The sequence below is a fragment of the Haliotis rubra genome, unplaced genomic scaffold, assembly GCF_003918875.1.
Source record: "Haliotis rubra isolate DU_JTF1 unplaced genomic scaffold, ASM391887v1 Scf708, whole genome shotgun sequence".
NCBI lineage: Eukaryota > Metazoa > Mollusca > Gastropoda > Lepetellida > Haliotidae > Haliotis > Haliotis rubra.
Genome location: NW_025767422.1, coordinates 516,500 through 540,492, shown reverse-complemented (window position 1 = coordinate 540,492; position 23,993 = coordinate 516,500). Strand labels below are relative to the sequence as shown.

Here is a 23,993-nt window from a genome sequence, read left to right as displayed (position 1 = left end):
TTTCTATTCTTGACATTATTTGTTTTTGATTCACATTTATATACAAACCAGCTGACTTAAATTAAAAGGAGAATGTCAGCGACGGCTTGAAATGATGAAAACTGGATTTTAATAAACAATGAAAAATATATTTGGCCTCGAAATATGCATGATTTCAGGAAATGGGTTAACAATTGCCAGAAACTATATGGTTTGCATTTGTGGCATACCTGGTCCTGTGAATAGTAATTCCTAGAGAGCTGTCGTACACATACATGTAGCATGTCAGCAAACAAGATGTACCAAAGACTGCTTCATGTTACCACGGTATCCATTTGCATCTCGTATGTTTGTTGCTTAACGCCGCACTTAGCAATATTCCAGCTATATGGCGAGACATTTGTCACTTGCTGTGTACCGCATGAGCTACCCGCCGTACTGCATTGATTGAATACATCCTAATGGTTGATTGGTTGTTTAGCGACGCACTCAGCAATATTGAGTCTGGACCAGACAATTCAGACTTCAACAGCATGAGGATCAACGCAATTGGAATACGATGACTTGCGCCAGCAAAGTCATCGAGTCTGACCACCTTAGTCGTTAGTCGCCTCTTACGACAAACATGGGTTGCTGACGACCAATTATAATGCTGGGGTTACGCTATGTTCCTGGCGGCCGCGGCAGCCCCGTTTCTCCGAAACGTAGTGCGCCGTGCGATTTGGGCCATTTCTTTCCTCCAAAGTCAAGTTTTGTTAGGTCCTGCCGAGTTTTCTCACGGTTTATCACGGTATCCTGAGTCCTGGAAGCTTAAAGGCGCTCTACGGTTAGGCCAGCAGTCCACTACAGATGCCATTATGTTTCCTCCTGTCCTGTCGCGTTCTGATGGGTTCCCTCACGTATCTCACGTTTTGATCAAGGTTTTGACACGTTTTGTGCGTTCTGTCAAGACTTTCAACGGATGAAACGTGGACGCCGGCCAGCTTTGGACCATGTTTGTGCCCACGGTATAAAAATAAGGCCTCACAAGCAATAGCGGCCATTGTATCCTGAGCCACAAGAGCAGCATGAACCGCAAAGATGAAGAAGATTTTGTGTTTGTCTGTTTGCTGAAGGCATACATCGAGAAGGCCAGCATCAGCTGCAGAGAGGGAATACCATAGAACGCAACGTGCCGTATCTCGCCTGCCCTGTAAACCGTCACACGCCTGGATGCGTCGTGATAGAACGGGACGAATCGGCTACCATACAACCTAAGCTTGCCGTCTGAACAGGGTCAAAACGGGCAGCATCCCGTTTTGTCCCCGTTTCATCGAAACGGGGCTGCCGTGGAACATTGTGTAACCCTAGCATAACCCGGATCTTCACGGGTCCATACACTGGCAGTTTACACAGCTACAGACATGGGACATAAGTATTCGTCAATCGGGAAAATTGTCATAGACTTGCATGTTATTTTACTGTAGCTGTTATAATTTTCATTAATTCAGTTTTCGTTATTTGGTTGTCAAACTTGGCAGGTTGTTAGGAAATCATCTTAGCCACAGAAACATAATTTCCATGTAATGTTCCTTCAAGTATTTTCTGCAGTGTAGTTACATGAGCAACAAATATACAACATTGTGTATTCTTTTCCCATAGACCGCCATGTTAAAAATGTCATAACCATGACACGCATCAATCAAAGTGTGGTCATTATTGAAATACTGAATGGAAAATAAAACGGAAATTATGTCTTTGCAGCTGAGATGATTCAACAAGTGCAAACTATGAACGAGATCAAACGAAAAATAAATTAAAGACAATTTTCTAGTTGCACCAAATTAACATGTAAGTCTATGGAAATTATGCACAGTGACGAATACTTATGTGCAATGACTGTAGCTCATGAGTGGTTGCAGTAGTCATACATGTAGTATTTGACTCTCACTGTGGCCAATCCACCATCAGTAAATTGATACACCGCTACCAGCAAACAGGCAGACCCAAGACAGCCCAAGATCGGGAACACCAAGAGTCACGGCACCGGCAAAAGACCGCTATATCCGGCAGATCCACCCCCGGAACAGATTCGTGACGGCGACGACAGCACTAGGATACGCCATCGGCAGACGAACAGACCTTGGTATGGCTGGTATACGAGCCTACCGTCCCTTTCGTGGAATGGCCTACACCGTCAACGCACACTGCAATTGGCACGAACGTTACTGGGAGAGTGAGTGCTCTTAAGACATGAAGGTCTGTTCAGCCTGTTCAGAAACGATAGCAGAGTTCGAGGTTTTCAACGTAGAGGAGAGCGAGTGGCGCCAAACTGCGTTCAATAAGTTCATCCATTCGATTGAGGAGGCGTCATGGTACGGGGCGGCATTTGTGCCCAGAGGACAAAAAGAGGTTATCATACGAGGAAACCTGAATGACCACCGATACAGGGGTGAAGTGTTGATACCTTTTGCGGTGCCCTGTATTCGACAACAGCCAAGAGGAGTCATTTTGCAGCAGGACAACGCAAAACCCCACACCGCCAGAATTGCTCGAGAATACCTGCACAGCGTTAACGTCAACGTATTGTCTTGGCCAGTGCGTTCTCCAGACATTAACCCCATTGAACACCTCTGGGATCATTTGATCGTCTGCTGAGAGAGCGTGTACCTCCAGCGAACCGACAGGAACTTGTACAGACTCTCTTGGACTTATGGAACAGGATTCCTGCTGTCGTCATCCGCCGACAGACGACGTCAATGAGGAGACGTATATGTTGGCGTGTATGGATGCCAAGGGTGGTCACACTCGCTACTGATGACGTGTCCCCTGACTCCTGTCTCATTACATGTCTCATTACACTTGATTTGTGTAATTGTAATTTTGACCCCTTGACACTTTCTTAATGAATTGCGGCAAATGCAAGAAAGATTTACAATGAATTTTCAGTCAAATTATTGGAAAATGACTTCTGTTTGTAAAATAATTATCATAAATCTCACTTACGTCTTTGTGTCGATTTTTTTGTCAAGTGAAGACGGTGGTAACTTTCTTTGCCTGGTAGTTATACACTCGGAAATATGGCAGTCCCAGCTATTTAGATTGAAGTCCCCACACGCGCCATATTGATTGCCTGCTACATGAACTTTATGGCGAGTATCAGTCTACACATAGCTGAATTACACATCACGGTATGACCATATGACACACGACCGGGGAGATTAAGGCATCAAACAGTGGAGAGTATTCCCCCTTTAAATCATAACTCGCGTCGCATCCCGTTAAGAAACATGTTAGGAAGAAAACTGACAACAGAACTTCCGGTACTCAGGGAACGGAGGAACAACACGAACTTAATTCATATGTAATATGTACAACAACAACACAGTATAAAGTTTCATGTGGAACAAACCGTTTAATACCCGGATAAGAAATTGAGACAGACAGGCAAGTGAGATAAGCGCAAGTAAAATCAAAACAACAAATCCCCATTAATTTGCGAAATTCCGGCCACATCGGCAGAAACATCAAGTGTTGTCCACGAATGGGTCACTATGCTCCGGAGTGTGGCTCCTCAGAGAGATTCTTGGTACAGTCCTGTCCGACGCTGATGAACTTGTTCAGCCAGCAGTGGATGGATACCAGGTAGAATGAGATGGTAATATCACTTAACCATCCAGCACCTCAAATACAGTTTTGGTCGACTTTGAACGTGATATTCTTCTTGGGAAAACGCCATACAAATGGAATGTTATGATTATGATTTTAAAAGCGGTCAAATCGCCTGGCAATCGCCCACTCCACTCCACTCCTCTCATCTCCGCTCCACTCTACTCTGATCCACACCACTTCGCTCCACTCCACTCACTCATTCCTCTCCACTCCACTCCGCTCCACTCACTCATTCCGCTCCACTCCTCTCCATCCACTCACTCACTCCGCTCCCGCTCCACTCACTCACTCCGCTCCACTCCTCTCCTCTCTACTCCACTCACTCAGTCACTCACTCACTCATTCCACTCCACTCCGCTTTACTCAACTCACTCATTCCTCTCCGCTCCATCCGCTCTCTCACTCCGCTCCGCTCCCGCGCTCCACTCAATCACTCAACTCAACTCCACTTCCTCCTCTCCACCCGCTCCACTCCTCCTCTCACTCCACCCGCTCCCCGCTCCCCGCTCCACTCACTCACCTCCTCCTCCCCTCCCTCTCCACCTCACCAGTCACTCACTCACTCATTCCACACCACTCCGCCCACTCACTCATTCCTCTCCTCTCCACTCCGCTCCACTCACTCATTCCGCTCCTCCTCTCCATCCACTCACTCCTCCGCCCCGCTCCACCTCACTCACCTGCCCACTCCTCTCTCTCTACTCCACTCACTCAGTCACTCACTCACTCATTCCACTCCACTCCGCTTTACTCAACTCACTCATTCCTCTCCGCTCCATCCGCTCTCTCACTCCGCTCCGCTCCGCGCTCCACTCAATCACTCAACTCAACTCCACTTCACTCCTCTCCACCCGCTCCACTCCCTCCTCACTCCACTCCGCTCCCCGCCCTCCCACTCACTCACTCACCTCCCTCCCTCTCCACTCACCTCAGTCACTCACTCACTCATTCCACACCCTTCACTCCGCCCACTCACTCCACCTGCCCTCTCCCGCTCCCTCTCCGCTCACTCAATCCTCTGCTCCACCCCACTCGCTCCGCTCCGCTCCACTCCAAACATCGAAAAGTAATCATGCTTGTGATAGTTTATAAAATCTGCCGTAATTAATAAACGCGACTCTCGACAATGCGACAACGCGACATTTTGATGAAATGTCGCGTTGTCGCATTGTCGCGTTTTAGTTAATTTTTAGGCTGTTTTCACATCTTACATAGGGCGACGCGCGACAAAGCGACATATTTTTTCCTTAAAAATTGTCGCTATGCCGCGTGTCGCCCTTTGGAGGAATAAAAATAAATATTATTCAAAACGCGACACGCGACATCGCGACAATGCGACAAATGGGCGAAATGTCGCGTTTTGGTTAATTTTGCTCGTATTTGAGAGGGCGACAACGCGACAATGCGACAACGCGACAATGTCCCTTCCAGGATTCCGTACTTTCCTCTTCTTCTTCTTCACAATCATCAGTTGGCTGAACAATGTCAATGATTGCGCTGTCCGTGAGCGGCTCGCATGTTGATTCACTGTCTTCTTCGGCGACGTATTCTTCAGCACTCACAACATCCGATGAAGGATACTCATTAAGGAGTAGTCTCAATTCCGACAACGCAATGTCATCTTCATCCACAGAATCTGAATCACCTTCATGAGAAATAATATCCACATGTCATTAACAGTTGCTAATTGTTTGCGGACTAACTTCGTCCCAACTAGTTTTCACAAAGAGAAGTGCCTGTCTCACAGTCAGTTTCTGATCACGCCCTTCCTCAGCACAGGTGATGTAATGTCTAACAAGCGATCTTTTGTAGTAGGCCTATGCTTTGAATGTCCGAATTATTCCTGCATCCATCGGTCGAATATGTGACGTGGTGTTTGGTGGCAAAAAATGCAAGGTCACATTTCGCAAAGTTAGCGAAGCACACTTGTGACTTGCAGCGTTGTCGAGAAGCATAATCACTTTAAGTCCACGTGACCGCATCTGTCTGTCAAAGTACAAGAACCAATCACAAAACAGCTCACTTGTCATCCACGCCTTTGTAATGTACTTAAGTCGGACGACAAAACTGCATACATCGTCTCGTAGTGATCAGTCATCGGTAATATATAGAATATCAACAAATCCGTACTGACGTACTGATGACATCTGCGCTTCTGTTTGTAATCTAGTATTAGATTAACTCAACAATAATAGCAATGGTAACAAACCTCCAATACCGTTGTGTTTGCTTGTTTGTTGCCCAGTGACCAACAGCATGAACATCGATCTACGCAGCTGACATGTGTCAACTAAGTCAGAGAGCCTGGGTCCGGTCCACAAAGAGTTCGTGACGTTACGACCTGTCGCAACTCTACAGTTTATTATAGGCTTACGAATATCGTAGTGCTACGAACGCTTTGTGGATCGAACCCCTGACCACCGATCCCATTAGTCGCATCTTACGGCAAGCATGGATTGCTGAAGACCAATGTTAACCCTGATCTTCACGAGTTCAATCACTGACAGGTAGGTTTCAAATCTGTCTTCATGTCCCTGTCAGATAAATAGAGGATACCAAACGACCTTCCGTGTAATACCATTTTTATTAAACGAGTTAATGATTTGGTATCAAACGAGCGAAAGCGAGTTGATGTTAAATCTTTTACGAGTTTAATACAAATGGTATTTCACGGAAGCGAGTTTGGTATTCTGTTTATTACTCTCCAACATAAACTGATAGAAACCGCCTACGAAGTGTAGTGACTCTCAGCTTTCTACGAGTCAAGCAAGGTCTAATACCATTCTGACAGAGGTATTAGCATTGTAACGTCATAACTGTAACCATTATGACGTCATACGTCTAGCGGTATTACACTAGTTTATAGCTAAAATACATGGAATTATCATGAAACGGCCCTCCCATTATCAGAAATTTGATATTGGACCGCTCAACCTTAACGACGGGCCACTATCAGTTCTGTTGTCAAGTGACGTCATAGTGGGTGGGTGGGCTTACGGTTCATTCGACATTGGCTTTGGACTGGCAGATATTTCGGGGCAAACAAGTCAAAGCAACCCGAATTCCCGCTTTAAATAGCGGTAATGTTGGCTTTCTTGCTGGTGCTAACCTTAACAATTGCACTATTAACGCTGCTGTTGGACCAAAACCGAACACTGAAAACTGACGTTGTGTCTGACATAGTTTGACATGTTGCAGGCCATGGTCTTGGCAAAGGCCAAGGTCGAATATCGTCACGTTGTGACGTCACTTGAATTGTTCGATGAGGTAATTGCATTCGGTCAGTCAACCCCGTCGAATATCGTCACGTTGTGACGTCACTTGAATTGTTCGATGACGTAATTGCATTCGGTCAGTCAACCCCGTCAGAAGTTGGTTTTGAGTAAACTTACAGTCAATTCCTTCATTGTTTCCTTTTTCTTTTCAAAAAAAATTCCATGTATTTTATCAATAATAACGGTAATGCTATTTTTGAGGGCATTATCATTTGCAGAAGCCCTCGGTCTTTTGGGAAGTTAATGGAAGACCTCGGGCTTCTGCAAACGATAATGCCCTCAAAAATAGCATTACCCTTATATTATAGCTAAAATACATGAAATTATCATGAAACGGCCCTCCTGTTATCAGAAATTTGCGGTCCGCTGCAAATGATATTGGACCGCTCAACCTTAACGACGGGCCACTATCAGTTCTTGTTGTGTCAAGTGACGTCATAGTTCGACATTAGTGGCTTTCGACTGGCAGATGTTCTGGGTCAAACAAGTCAAAGCAACCCAAATTCCCGCTTTAAATAGCGATAATATTGGCTTTCTTGCTGGTGCTAACCTTAACAATTGCACTATTAAGACTGTTGATGGACCAAAACCGAACACTGTCATAGCTTGACATGTTGCAGGCTATGGTCTTGTCAAAGGCCAAGGTCGAATATCGTCACTTTCTGTTGTGACGTCACTTGAATTGTTCGATGACGTAATTGCATTCGGGTAGTCAAGCCCGTCAGAAGTTGATTTTGGGTAAACGTACAGTCAAATTCCTTCATTGTTTCCTTTTCCTTTTTCAACACAAATTCCATGTATTTTAGCAATAATAGCAGTAATGCTATTTTTGAGGGCATTATCATTTGCAGAAGCCCTCGGTCTTTATCAACTGCCCCTCCTTCGTCGGGCAAAGTTAATGGAAGACCTCGGGCTTCTGCAAATGATAATGCCCTCAAAAATAGCATTACCCTTATAGTAATATTGCCGTAAAAATATTACACTGCAGTATCTTCCACGGGCCAGGCATAAAGGGACACACCTCAGCCACATGTAGTAATCTCTGGTAGGTTTTGGATGGATCACTTCTCATACCTTCCGAAAGCAACAACATTCTGCGACATTAATTTCACTATTCCCTAAAATATAATGGGCATTGCACAAAGCAATTAAAAACGCCACCATGTGCTTGTTCGCTTCTTGTAATTGCAAAGAAACGCAATGAATGTTTCCTGAATTTTATTTTTTATCATTATTTCATGAAAACCCAACAAAACAAAACAATGGCTATTCTCTGTCATCATGCTGGGCTCTGTAGCTGTCATTGTCTTCACCGACCACTGCTCGGTAGCAACGCACCAGGGTGTTGCCAACGATGTCCCACACTGACTGCTGATGGGCTAGTTCAGACCTGTCGACACGGATTGCAGAGGCAGCGTGACGTCGCTCAATATCTAGCATCGACATCGACGACGACTGGGAACCTTGACAATAAAAATAAAAAACACTTGTTGCCATAAAGAATCCGCAGGTTCCAATAAGTTCCATTTGAAGCGCTAATAAAATCCCACAATGAAAGAAAACGGAGACAAAACCCATTTGTTGATATTCCTGTCCGGAGTTGAACATCGAATATTTACAATTGGGGCTTGAGGACTAGTCATGGCTAAGCTTTACGCTTTACCCTGACCGCGTTATAACGAAATACGTTCCACTGTGGTACTTGTTGTTGCCTTGCCTTGCACTCGGCATTAAGGGGTTAAAACAAATACTGGTCGACATAGGGAATACAAACCGGCAGAAGCCCTGACTAGCACAAACAACACCCCTGCAGCACACAATTGCAAGTAACACACAACGCTATAAATAAATGAAATAAAGCGACGTTATGAACTACACGTCAGGTTTCTTCTATGACGTTGCGTAATACATGCGGCGACGGCGGGCAGCAAGCCTATGATTGAAAGTAGATTTGGGTTTATTTCCTCAATTGAACGACTTAGGTAATAAACAGAATATTATATTCGTTTCCATATCATGCTTTTTGATTACTCGTGCCTAAATATCGGTATATCCCTCGCTTTCGCTTGGGAAATACCAACATTTAGGCACTCGTGTCGTAAACATAGTATGACAAAGGCCACTCACATAATATCCTCTATTTATCAATCTGCAGTTGTGTTTTATGTATTTGCGACCTGTGGGGGTTGCGGGCAAGTACACTTATATAGGTACTTAGCAGCCCGTACTTGTCGTTTATAGCGACTAAACGGACGGAGTCATAAGAGTCTGAGACTTGGGCAAATGTTTTATTTTGTTTGTTATTTGTTGTTTAACATGAAACTGAGCAATATTCAAGCTATAATGAAGAGCGAACTATAACTGAAAGACAAGACAATCCTGTGATCAACAGCATGAGCATCGTTCTACGCAATTGGGATACGATGACATGTGTCATCCAGGTGAGCCGGACTGACCACCGATCCTGTCAGTCGCCTTTTACGACAAGCATCACTGTACCTAAGATGATGCTGGTAACGCACGTTGCACTTTGCATGAAGCTATATACTAGCTATTAAAATGCTTATTCTTCAACACAGACATTAATAAGCAAATTCAGTGCATTCAATGTATTCACACCAAAGTTTATCAGTGTGCTAAATAATGCTGATTGTGTACACGTTGAAGGCTGCTTATTCGAGGGGAATAATCGCCAAGCGATCTTACCCGCCGCCATGTTGAGATCCTGGTAAGGTGCGTCACCAGCATCACCTTACCTTAAGTACAGTGCAGCATGGGTTTCTGAAGACTACCCGGATCTTCACGGGTAACTTGGGCGAAAGCATGCCATCGTATCCTTATTGCGTTGATCAAGTTTCAAGTTTTTTATTCTGGGTCAAATTCTCGGACCGCCTACTGGGGTATTATATAACACAAAAAGCAGTTTGCGAAAATTAAATGTATAACGTATTAATCATTCGTGATGTATTCAAGCGACAGGTTATATACTATAGATCACAGACACACTTAAAGTCAACTGACTGGCACGCTGAATATAAGTTAAGAAAGTGTGCGCCAATTCTCCCAAGCGCTATATGTCAGATTGTTGTGTATATAATTATCACCTGCTGACATATTGAGGGATACACGTGGGTTATACACTTACCCCCGAGTGATATCTTGATGTCGGACGTTTTCGCCACGCCCCCTTTCCTTTTAGGTGACGTCACCATCTCAGCGCCCCCTACAATGGAGGAGTACTCTCCCGAGATGGGCACCTTGTCGGGAACATAAGGCACGTACCCGGTTCCCTCCACCCCAGGCATCAACGACGGGTCTGCAACACAGCAACGTGTCATCAGCACAACAGCAACAACAACAGCAACAACGCAATAACTACAATAGTCAAATACAATGTAATAAAAAAACATACTTTGTCTAACTAACATTATGGGCGTTAAAATACGTCGTACCAAGAAATATTCTCAAGCATGCATGAAATATAATATCTTAGAATATGCTTCTGACGTTTGGGATAATTGTCTTATAGACATCATTCATTACCATCATTTAAAGTTAAATTACCCGGAACAATTCCTAATTATTTCCTATTTGGTGAAAGGAAGATTAATATTCTACACACTAAGTTAAGACATCCGTGTAGTTCTTTAAATGCTGATCTTTATCGTGTCAATTTATCTGAAAGTAAAGCTTGCCTTTGTGGTGCTCTGGTGGAAGATGCCAGTCATTTCTTTTTAAAATGTCCAAAGTATGTCAGTTGCCGGTTTGATTTGATACAAACAGCTTTGAAATCCTAAAAGTTGGCTTAGATATTAACACCACTCTGTACGTCAGCCTTAGTCTGTCACAAGCTATAAAATGAAAATAGTTTTAGTTAAGTCATAAATTCATTGTTATTGTAGTCAGCGTTTCAATTAATGTGTAATATGTCTTGCCTCTGTTCATTGTGTCCATCACGTGTATAATTTCCATGTAATTTTTGGGATCGGGCTTAAGTAGGAGTTGAATAACATTGCCCAATCCCTTTTCAATACTGAATAATATGTTCAAACAAGCTATCATTTTGGGCATTTGTACACATAATGTGAGGTGACACCGTTCGTCTAGTTTTGTCATTGATTTGATTTTAGTGTGTCTGTTTCCGTGGATTAATGACGATGTGCGTGGTTATAATCCAATAATCCAAGGAACTTTGCCCTCCCTTCCTTTCAATATCCTCCCACTCCTCCGAGGGGTCAACTGCAGCATTTGGGTCCTTCATTGACTGCCTCACACCGGGGTGGTGGGGTAGCCTAGTGGTTAAAGCGTTGACTCGTCACGCCGAAGACCAGGTTCGATTCCCCACATCGGTAAAATGTTAAGCCCATTTCTGGTGTCCCCGCCGTGATATTGCTGGAATATTGCTAAAAGCGGCGTAAAACTAAACTCCAGTCAGTCAGCCTTCATTGACGGTGCCGTTCCACTAACCGATCTTAGCCCTACGCCAATCGTAAACCCCTAAAATCCCAATCTTAGCGTGACGTTACGATCGGCATACCGTTCCACTAACCAATCTTACCCAAGTCAATCGTAAAGTTAAGATTCAAAGTCTAAGTTGCTCATGACCAACTTAGGATAGCTAAAATCAATCGTAGAGAAACCAAAATGGTGGCTTTCCTATTCTATGTGAAAAATAAGAGCGAGCATTTCACCGTGAGCGTCCCCTAAAATCCCCCATGAAATGAATTTGTATATTTCTGTGATGTAAACAAACACTGCACTGAAGCCTTACAAATGTCAGGCCAGTCTGACCACTGTCGTCATGGGAACACAACCGAGCGAGTCGGTGTAACACATTTGTACAACAATATTGCAACGTCATGGTTAAGAATAGGGACGGGTCATGAAGTGAACAATGTTCTGAAACAAAAAGATACAAATATGTTTGATTTCACGTGCGCTTATTTGGTGGGGGATTCTAAAGGCAGGCCGCGTGTTATTCAAGACCACTGACAGATTCTACATACGTTATAGAGGATGCCTCGTCACGCCTTGTTTATTCTGATTGACAAGGTTCAGGCACATAATAAAAGCTCTGACACAATTGACATTTTTTAAGTCCAGACTTAAAACCTGTTCTCAGTATATTACTTATAATCTCGGCTGTAAATACTCTCGTGTAAATTATCTGTACATAGCGCTTTGAGCATGCCCCAGGATGTGGAATAGGCGCACTATAAATATGCATTTATTATTATTATATTATGCCTGATACCCAGCTTTCACACACACTTGCACCTGAAACCAAGGTGCTCACTACCCTAATATTTTGCTCTAGGTTTTTTCTCCATGTTTACACTTGGTTGGAAAAATACCCATGAAGGCCCGGATTAGAATATTGAACTTCAATAACCAATGCTTGTCGTAAGAGGCCACTAACGGGATCGGGTGGTCAGGCTTGCTGACTTGGTTGACACATGTCATCGGTTCCCAACTGCGCAGATCGATGCTCATGCTGTTGATCACTGGATTGTCTGGTCCAGACTCGATTATTTATAGCTAAGATACATAGCGTTCACTAACATGAACGCTCATGTTAGTGAACGCTATGCATCTTAATTAGCTAGATTATTTACAGACCGCCGCGATATAGCTTGACTATTGCTGAGTGCGGCGTAAATCTAAACTCACTCACTCACTCAGTTGGTTCGTAAACTACTTCCATCATTTGCTAGACTATGCAAAGGGAAATAACTCGTGCCTCGCATTCCTCTATCTCTCGCACGAAAGAGTCTCGATCTAAGCTTGGATCGGATCGTAAGATCGGGACCGGCTACGATCGGCCTAAGATCGGTTAGTGGAACGGGTGTAACTTTTAGCTAAGACGATTGTAAAATTGGCGTAACTTGCTAAGATTGATCTTAGTTAAGATCGGTTAGTGGAACGGCACCGTCGGACACGTCTCACCAACATACAAAGTCAGACCCGTCTCACCAACATACAAAGTCAGACACGTCCCACCAATATACAAAGTCAGACACGTCTCACCTACATACAAAGTCAGACACGTCTCACCAACATACAAAGTCAGACACGTCTCACCAACATACAAAGTCAGACACGTCTCACCAACATACAAAGTCAGACACGTCTCACCAACATACAAAGTCAGACACGTCCCACCAATATACAAAGTCAGCCGTCTAACCACTTTCCCACCACGGCTTCTACAAAATGGAAGTCGGACAACAGGTAGTCTTGACCACAGACTTTGGGTACCCCTCTGATAAATTTCCCAATGCAACATTTACCGCATGTTTTCCCGTCCCAGTTTCCAAAAAGTCCCTTGTTTCTTAAAAATCGATGAAGTTCTACTTTGTCTTCCGATAACTTGAATACGTCCCACAATCGCATCTTCTGAACGCCGAGTAGTAGTTGTAGACTTCCAAATACGGCCGTTACTAGGCTATGACGTAGACACAAACTGACCAATCACTGAACACTTACCTTTCAGAAATTTCCCACGCTCATTCGCTCCAACTCCCATAATTCCGTAGGTCCGTTTTTTTCAAAGGCGCATATATTTTTTATTTGTGATAACTTACCTTTCATTTTAAAAATCGTTGGTTAGTTTTACTAACCGGAAGTCGTCTCAATCAATCCGATTTCAATGGTTATTTTTCATTTTAATGCTCGCTTATTGTTTCGAATAATATAGCTCGTGTTTCCCTATAATAGGAAGTGCGCGTGCTAACAAAGAATATGGTTGGTAGGTATCCGGTATTCTGTAGGTGTACCAGTGTAAGTTGGTAAATGGTGTATTCACAATGTACTTTTGTTTGATGAGCTGATATACCCTATGCAGCACATTTTCGCGTCTTCAGTACACCGAGAATAACGTCAAATAAGTGATTAATTGCGAAAGAATATAAACTTCTCTGACATGGGGCCAGCAAAATATAGGAGCACGAACGAGAGAAGTGAAAAAGTCCGCAAATAAGAAATCTTTGAATTTCCAGATCTATTAAACTGTGAACACAGTAAGACATTCACTGCATTGTAGGCACGACTCGGGCAAATTGTATGGTCTCGCGTGAAATTCAAGCTACAGACCCGTGCCAGTTATATTCAAACACTTGACGTAATTTCCATATCCTTACATGTTAAGTTAGTGTAGCTTAAATAATTTTCATGAATTTAATTTTCGTAAGATCCAAGTCAAATTTGGCACATTTGTGAGGAATCATCTTACCTACAGTCACACAATTTCTGTTTTATTTTCCGTTGCTTATTTATGGAATGGAAACAATTTTATCGACATATGTACAGTGCCGTGAACTCCTTTAGCATGGCGGCCTATTGGATTGTGCATTGTGGAACCATACATAAGTTGATAAATGTGATGTCATTAGTTAAATAGTGGGGACCAATAGTGGTCGTAACATTGAGCTGAAATTATGTGCGCAGAGCAGATGATTTCACATTTGCCTGTCACATTTTACAAAGATACATCCTAAATTCCCTTCATGAAAATTATGTATGCTACACTGAAATAATATGTAACTCTATGGAAATTACCCTCAACTGGCACGAGTCTGTATATCAATGGTAACTAATAGTGATACTTTCTACCATGAAGTTATTTCCACTCTAAACTTCAGTTAACGGGGATTGAAAAGTGACGTCATAATAAACGACATCACGTCATAAACAGACATTGTGACGTCATTGTAAGACACCGTGAAGGTCGTTACTATTCGCTCCGGTGCTCTCAGCTGGGTCCCGCTTCCCCGTGCGCGCCGTCAACTTGCGCCAATGCAAGTTCTCAGTAAACTGACGCCATTTCTCATATCGCGATACAAGATCCGGTACATGCCAAAGAGATGGTAACTCAATGGCTTCGAATTAACAGACATCCATAATATAACTTTTCATTATTCAATATTTCATAGACGTATGCGCTGCGTTTTTGTGAAAACTTTACTGAGGATCTTCCTGAACCATTTTATGTCGTTTTGTAAGACAATGCCAGAAAGAAAACTGAAATTGATCGGAAATAACTTTTCCACACTTATTATCTTCGTGCATTTAGTATGATATCCTGGGTCTAGATTTTCGAAGCTCTCTTTAGCTTAAGATAGTCGTAACGTCATGGGTAGTCGCATCTGACGCCAGATAAGGGCCGTATCGACGTATGTACGGATAGAAAATATACACGATATGGTAGGAAATAATTGAGAAAACGTAGCAGATACGCACCACAGCAATGGTGAAAGGTATTAGAATTATTTACAGACGTATTTATCTGAAAAAGTATTGTTTTATTGTTTATTGACCTGTTTACACAAGAGCAGCAATGTTGTGGTGCATTTATGAAACAAAACACAACATTACTGATACGCCATTACATTCCATCCAGTACTCATGTATTCTATGGTTTTCCAGTAATCCTATATTGAACAAATAAGGAGTACGCACTCCTGATGTTTGGGGCCCTGATATCAATATTCGATTGAAAATAACGGTAAACGTAGTCTAAAGTTTTCTTTCGCAAACATTTCGCCGTTTTTCCAATACAACCTCGGCTTGTTCTACACGACAAAGCAGTTTATTTTAAACTTGGCAGAAAATTGTGAGGGCATAAAATATTCTCATATATATATCAAGGAGATACCTACATGTGCACGCAGGTAACTCATATGTGTGGACATCTGGAAGGCATAACAAACAATGTTATTGTCGAAGAGAAAATATTTCCAACTTTACTGCTAAATGAAAACACATAGGGGTACATAATTCTACCTATTTCAAGCCTATTTATCATAACGAAAGACGGCTATTTGGGATAATTGATATTAAAATACCTACGTATGTTCAGTTTACCAAATGAAATAAAATTAGGGTAATTATTAATGGGTTCGGACACCAGGCTTGTCTCCACTTACAACTTACTTAAATGTTAAAGGTCACATGCAACGTAAAACACAACTTTGCAGATTCTGATACCTTTTGGTATGGACTTACCGAAACAAATCGTCAAAAATGCAAATTCAACTTATAAAGTTGAAAAATAACGCGATGAAAAAAACCGCGCGAAATCGGAGTTCAAACGTTTCACTAATTTCCCCCCCGACTTTTCTGGGGAAAACGGGTTTCAACAGCTGGGCTGCGCTCATAGCACGTGCGCAGTGAAATAGGTTCGCGCAGCTTGGAAGTAGGTTGTCAGGTGAATACTCGGTGAAGGCTTTGGTGTGAGCTATTTTTCTAATGTTGTGTTGATATCTCACAGGCCCGAGCTTTTTATATGTTATGACAGTAAATTAACTGTTTATATAGTTTCACCACACGTTCTTCTTACCGAGTCACTTTCTCAGTTCGATACTTAAAAGCAATGTCATTATTTAGCGTTGACAAAATTTCTAACTGTGATATAGATATGTCGTTGTCACAGACAAAACTCAATGTCTTTATTGACACCTATGTGTCTGCCTGCCTGTCTGACAATATTCAATACACAGCTGCTGTCACTGACCACATGCAATTTGAACTTAACACCAATCAGGCCATACACCATAAACAAAATGCATTGATTTATGGCCCGAGTTCGGTCTCTGTCACATTATGTAATTACACAGACAGGCAGGTGTACAGTAATATAATATTCATTATAAACTGAACATATCAAGACACTGGACGCACATCGTATATTAGATCTGAAAAGTGGACGTTGTGCGATAAAGCTTTTGTGCTGCACTTGGTCTACCTACGGCAATACACTTACACAAACATGGAGAATATCATATTGACTACCTGATGGTGTGAATTCAAATGCAAATATTAAGACGGAATAAAAAAATGACTTCCTTAGGTGTTATTTGAAAGTCTGTTATGTTCTAAAAACAGTAAATGTCTCCACTTTTTTTTAAAAACTGATAAAGGCATATTAGGACATTTTTTGTAAATTTATATAGCGGTATAGCGGTATGCATTCAATATATAAAATGGCTTGCAATTAATAGGGAAATTCGATATCCTCTACGACGTCTAACGAAAAAAGATGTTACACGTGCACAAATACAAGGGGCATAACTCCGCAATACCTAGCTGCAGGGGAGTGGAATGATGAAATCGTAAAACATAACAGGTGGGGTGAAATGGAGTTTAACGTCGTACTTGAAAATATTTCGCTCATATGACGACGTGCATGCGTGTGTGTGTGTGACTGCTTGTGCTAGCCAGACTTAATTATAAGCTGTTTTTATAGTGCTAGCTCACTGAGATACCATGCTACAGTTAAGCATTGGTTACTGCTGATCTTCACCGGTGGTTCGGAATAGCCTGACAAATGTGGTTGGAATAGCCCGACAAGAGTGTTGGGAATGGCTCGACATGAATGTCATGGGTGCCCGGCCTTCCGACGAGAGTTAAAAATATGAATATCTATCAGGTTTTGCTGGAGAGAATATAGTCGTCTTTTTTGCGTGAATATGATGCACATTTAATTGATTGTTGTATATATTAATCATTGTTTAATGTAATAAAACACAGCAGGAATTAGTCGGGATATGGGTGTAGCTGTTCGGTAATACCCGACACCCTTCTACATGTGTTTAGACTTGACAGTCGTCCTCTTCTAATGTATGTTAACAGTAATAGCTACCCACGCATTGAAATAACTTTGATATTGTGTAACAGGTGCGAGTGTTAGATTACTGTCATTGGAATGTATGCATACAAGGACACAACGTAACAGGTTATGATGACATTTTTCGTGTCAACTGGTTTGCTTGTACTTAGACGATGTGTTATATAATGTTGGCTGTAATCATCTTGTGTTCCTAACATAAACAAATTGAAAGAAATAAGAATTCAAAAATATTGGTGTGTATGGCCAATCATTACCGCGTGTGTGTGTATGTGTATGTGTGTGTATGTGTGTGTGTGTGTATGTGTGTGTGTGTGTGTCTTAAGGAAGACAATATGAGGAATTTAAAACACTATCTACACAGTATGTCTATAAGATGGTGAGGTGAAATTGGGTTTAACGTCGTGCTTGAGAATACGACGACGTGCATGCGTGTGTATGTGTATGTGCGGCTGCTGGTACTAGCCCACACTGAAGCTGGTTTTATAGTGCTAGCCCACTGAGATACCATGCGGCAGTGAAGCATGAATACCCCACTCAGACACATTATACTGACTCCGAGCCGACCAGTCCTTGTTGTACCCATTAATGCCGAGCGCCAGGCAGGAACCAACAAGTACCATATTTTAACGTCTTTTGGTATGACGCGGTCAGGGATCGAACCCGCGACCTTACGCTCTCCCGGCGGACGATCTAACCACTACACCACGGAGGCGGTCATGTCTATAAGAAGACAATATAAGGATTTGAGAACTCTATCTACACAGTGTGTTATCATATTGTGGAGTTGTTTGATGCCCTTGCTTCCGGTACCATGTACTGTGTTTCTATATCTCTATTCATCATGCTCAACCTAGTTGTTAAAGCGTTCACTCGTCACGACGAAGACCCGGGTTCGATTTCTATATGGGTATTATGCGTGAAGCCCATTCTGGTGTCCACCGACCTTCTATTGCTGGAATATTGCTAACAGTGGCGTAAAACTAAACCCACTCACTCGAATGCGAAGGACCATGTTTCTTTTTAACGACTGATAAGGTATTATGTTTCTGTTGATGTAAAATCTGATACAAACAAAATATTTTTCTCCCAGACTATCAAAAGGCCTGTTCCTAAGGTACCTGAGAGCTTGATGCATGTACATGTGTTGGTTCAGGTGAGTATGTATACCTGTTCGCCGTGTGTTGTACAATACACACTTGTCCTTCGCGTGAAGCTATGCTTCACTGACGTTGTAAGGAGTAGCTATATATAAATTAGTCTGTGGCACAGTTTGATGAATACTGATGTAATAGTACCTTCCAAGGACACGCTGTACCGGGGATGATACCCCAGTCGGTCGCCTTGCCCCTGGCCAATATCTAGCCTCAATGGACACAGACACAGACACAGACACAGACACAGACACAGACACACACACACAGACAGACACAGACACAGACACACAGACACACACACACACACACAGACACACACACACACACACACACACACCAATAGTCAGCGGCGTCACAGCTTTACAGCCGCCATATATGTCAAGTATGCAGTGATTTGTTCAGCAGGGGTTCACATAAATATCTACTCGGGACCCCAGACCTGACAACATGTGTTCATAATAAATCTAATTTTAATATACTACTTAATGATTACTTCATTCATCTCTACAACTTATTGCATTTTGTCTTATATTCCAATGATTCTACTGTGGTTTAAAAGAAGTTCAGAAGTATGTTACGAAATTATACAATAACTAAACAGCCTTTGACACTACCACGCAAACAAAAACAATGTTTCGAAAACAATTTAACGAAAACTATAAAAATACATGAACACTTCTGCAAGTTAGCAACTACTGACACTAATACAAACACAATCACAAAACACTATGTCACGCAATCAAATCTACTTACTTTCCGAGACCCGTGAAGATCCGGGGTAGAATAGGTCTTCAGCAAACCCATGCTTTGTCACAGAGGCGACTATGCTTGTCGTACGAGGCGACTAACGGGATCGGGTGGTCAGGCTCGCTGACTTGGTTGACACATGTCATCGGTTCCCAATTGCGAAGATCGATGTTCATGATGTTGATCACTGGATTGTCTGGTCCAGACTCGATTATTTACAGACCGCCGCCATATAGAATATAGCTAGGTTGACTACTTTTGACCGACCCTCGTAAAATATCACTTTTATCAGCAAATTATCTGTTAACTTCTAATACGAGAGTACACACTGCAATGAGTACTCGTGAAATATTTGTATGATTTGTGTAACAGACTACATTATCAGTTAAACACATGTCTTTTTATCTGAGTGTTTTCATTTCCCATAAACGGAACGAAACTAAATGCACACATGAATAATGGAATATGTAAAAACGTTGATGATTAATGTCGTCCATGCATATGTCTCTATATTACTCCTGGAAATAAACTGATAAAGAAAACCAACGTCCACACAATGCCTTCATTTCACGAGCCTGTGATGCAGAGTTAAAGTTGCTGGCTCTAATTTGAAATATGTTCCAAATTATTGTCCTCCTGAGAGGGTACGTAAGTCCCAAAACATTCAAAGTTAATTTAAACCTTCTACTATTTTAATCGTAGCATATATGTTATTAAGTTTAAAATTATCTAAAATTGCCAATAGCTGAAGGATGGTGTAAATCCAGCTAGGGTCCATGCAGGAAGCAAAATGTACTGTAAGTTCCTCATGGTCCCTGGTATGGTGATCTACCTTCTGTCTTTGGCAGTCTATACCTGTTTTTATGTTGTATTGTCTTGTGTAGTTAAAATTGGAATGTAACTGTGGTGACACTTACATCGGTGAGACTGGCAGACCTATTGCCACTCGGATAAAAGCGCACAAAACATCGGTCAACAAATCAGACTTAAAACCAGCTCTTTCTGAATACTTAGTTAAGAATCCTGACCATACCATCAACTGGCAACACACAGAAATCTTAGCCGTCAACATTAGCAATTAGCGTAAACGGAAATTAATGGAAGCTATCCACATCAAACGTTCCAAACCGGAGTTGAATAGGGACCAAGGTGACTTCCTTCCCAATGCTTGGTGCATTAACTAATTTCCCTCCAACCAAGGTGTTTACCAAACATGCTGTACATCCCATCGTCTAATTTCTATTATTGTACATCTCAATCACCTAATCTCTATCACTGTATATCCGTTACTGGCTTCCATCTGTGGTTATTCACTCTATGTAAACATGTTGTACAAACAGTATGTATTTAACTTAATCCCCTCACCAATCTGTTGTAATAACAACTCTGTGGCTTCATGGACATACTATATATACGCTTGTAAAACAACACTGTGGCTTCCTGTATATACTATATATACGTTTGTAAAAACAACTCTGTGGCTTCATGGACATACTATATATACGTTTGTAAAAACAACACTGTGGCTTCCTGTATATACTATATATACGTTTGTAAAAACAACACTGTGGCTTCATGGACATACTATATATACGCTTGTAAAACAACACTGTGGCTTCCTGTATATACTATATATACGTTTGTAAAAAACAACACTGTGGCTTCATGGACATATATATATATGTTTGTAAAACAACACTGTGGCTCCTGTATATACTATATATACGTTTGTAAAAACAACACTGTGGCTTCCTGTATATACTATATATACGTTTGTAAAACAACACTGTGGCTTCCTGTATATACTATATATACGTTTGTAAAAACAACACTGTGGCTTCCTGTATATACTATATATACGCTTGTAAAACAACACTGTGGCTTCCTGTATATACTATATATACGTTTGTAAAAACAACACTGTGGCTTCATGGACATACTATATATAATGTTTGTAAAAACAACACTGTGGCTTCATGTATATACTATATATATACGCTTGTAAAAACAACACTGTGGCTTCCTGTATATACTATATATACGCTTGTAAAACAACACTGTGGCTTCCTGTATATACTATATATAATGTTTGTAAAACAACTCTGTGGCTTCATGGACATACTATATATATACGTTTGTAAAAAAAACAACACTGTGGCTTCCTGTATATACTATATATACGTTTGTAAAAACAACACTGTGGCTTCCTGTATATACTATATATACGTTTGTAAAAACAACACTGTGGCTTCCTGTACATACTATATATACGTTTGTAAAAACAACACTGTGGCTTCCTGTATATACTATATATACGTTTGTAAAAACAACACTGTGGCTTCCTGTATATACTATATATACGTTTGTAAAAACAACACTGTGGCTTCATGGACATACATATATATACGCTTGTAAAACAACACTGTGGCTTCCTGTATATACTATATATACGTTTGTAAAACAACTCTGTGGCTTCATGGACATACTATATATACGTTTGTAAAACAACACTGTGGCTTCATGGACATACTATATATACGCTTGTAAAAACAACACTGTGGCTTCCCTGTATATACTATATATACGTTTGTAAAAACAACACTGTGGCTTCCTGTATATACTATATATACGTTTGTAAAACAACACTGTGGCTTCATGGACATACTATATATACGTTTGTAAAAACAACACTGTGGCTTCCTGTATATACTATATATACGTTTGTAAAAACAACTCTGTGGCTTCATGGACATACTATATATACGTTTGTAAAACAACACTGTGGCTTTCATGGACATACTATATATACGCTTGTAAAACAACACTGTGGCTTCCTGTATATACTATATATAATGTTTGTAAAAACAACACTGTGGCTTCCTGTATATACTATATATACGTTTGTAAAAACAACACTGTGTTTCCTGTATATATATACTATATATACGTTTGTAAAAACAACACTGTGGCTCCCTGTATATACTATATATACGTTTGTAAAAACAACACTGTGGCTTCCTGTATATACTATATATACGTTTGTAAAACAACACTGTGGCTTCCTGTATATACTATATATACGTTTGTAAAAACAACACTGTGGCTTCATGGACATACTATATATACGCTTGTAAAACAACACTGTGGCTTCCTGTATATACTATATATACGTTTGTAAAAACAACTCTGTGGCTTCATGGACATACTATATATACGTTTGTAAAAACAACACTGTGGCTTCATGGACATACTATATATACGCTTGTAAAACAACACTGTGGCTTCCTGTATATACTATATATACGTTTGTAAAAACAACACTGTGGCTTCCTGTATATACTATATATACGTTTGTAAAAACAACACTGTGGCTTCATGGACATACTATATATACGCTTGTAAAACAACACTGTGGCTTCCTGTATATACTATATATACGTTTGTAAAAACAACTCTGTGGCTTCATGGACATACTATATATACGTTTGTAAAAACAACACTGTGGCTTCATGGACATACTATATATACGCTTGTAAAACAACACTGTGGCTTCCTGTATATACTATATATACGTTTGTAAAAACAACACTGTGGCTTCCTGTATATACTATATATACGTTTGTAAAAACAACACTGTGGCTTCCTGTATAAACTATATATACGTTTGTAAAAACAACACTGTGGCTTCATGGACATACTATATATACGTTTGTAAAACAACACTGTGGCTTCCTGTATATACTATATATACGCTTGTAAAAACAACACTGTGGCTTCCTGTATATACTATATATACGCTTGTAAAAACAACACTGTGGCTTCCTGTATATACTATATATACGTTTGTAAAAACAACACTGTGGCTTCCTGTATATGCTATATATACGCTTGTAAAAACAACACTGTGGCTTCCTGTATATACTATATATACGCTTGTAAAAACAACACTGTGGCTTCCTGTATATACTATATATACGCTTGTAAAACAACACTGTGGCTTCCTGTATATGCTATATATACGCTTTGTAAAACAACTCTGTGGCTTCATGGACATACTATATATACGTTTGTAAAACAACACTGTGGCTTCCTGTATATACTATATATACGCTTGTAAAACAACACTGTGGCTTCCTGTATATACTATATATACGTTTGTAAAACAACTCTGTGGCTTCATGGACATACTATATATACGTTTGTAAAAACAACACTGTGGCTTCCTGTATATACTATATATACGCTTGTAAAACAACACTGTGGCTTCCTGTATATACTATATATACGTTTGTAAAAAACAACACTGTGGCTTCCTGTATATACTATATATACGTTTGTAAAACAACACTGTGGCTTCATGGACATACTATATATACGCTTGTAAAACAACACTGTGGCTTCCTGTATATACTATATATACGTTTGTAAAACAACTCTGTGGCTTCATGGACATACTATATATACGTTTGTAAAAACAACACTGTGGCTTCATGGACATACTATATATACGCTTGTAAAACAACACTGTGGCTTCCTGTATATACTATATATACGTTTTGT

General features: G+C 41.0%; 1 protein-coding gene across 1 annotated transcript; it reads right to left on the bottom strand.

Moving 5' to 3' along the window:
• Nucleotides 1–8,138: 8,138 nt before the first annotated feature.
• On the bottom strand, nt 8,139–14,595 carry LOC124259048. Its single transcript, XM_046693128.1, has 3 exons — nt 14,517–14,595; nt 10,051–10,221; nt 8,139–8,368 (listed from the first exon to the last, which is right to left on the bottom strand). Exons 2-3 carry the CDS (start codon nt 10,208–10,210, stop codon nt 8,172–8,174), a joined length of 357 nt encoding a protein of 118 aa, XP_046549084.1. The 5' UTR covers nt 10,211–10,221; nt 14,517–14,595; the 3' UTR covers nt 8,139–8,171.
• Between the last annotated feature and the right edge of the window lie 9,398 nt (nt 14,596–23,993).

Coding starts and splice junctions, on each gene's coding strand:
- LOC124259048 (XM_046693128.1), bottom strand. CDS start 10,210: ATGCCTGGGGTGGAGGGAACCGGGTACGTGCCTTATGTTCCCGACAAG. Junction 8,369..10,050: donor CATCAAGATATCACTCGGGG/GTAAGTGTATAA, acceptor TTTATTGTCAAG/GTTCCCAGTCGTCGTCGATG.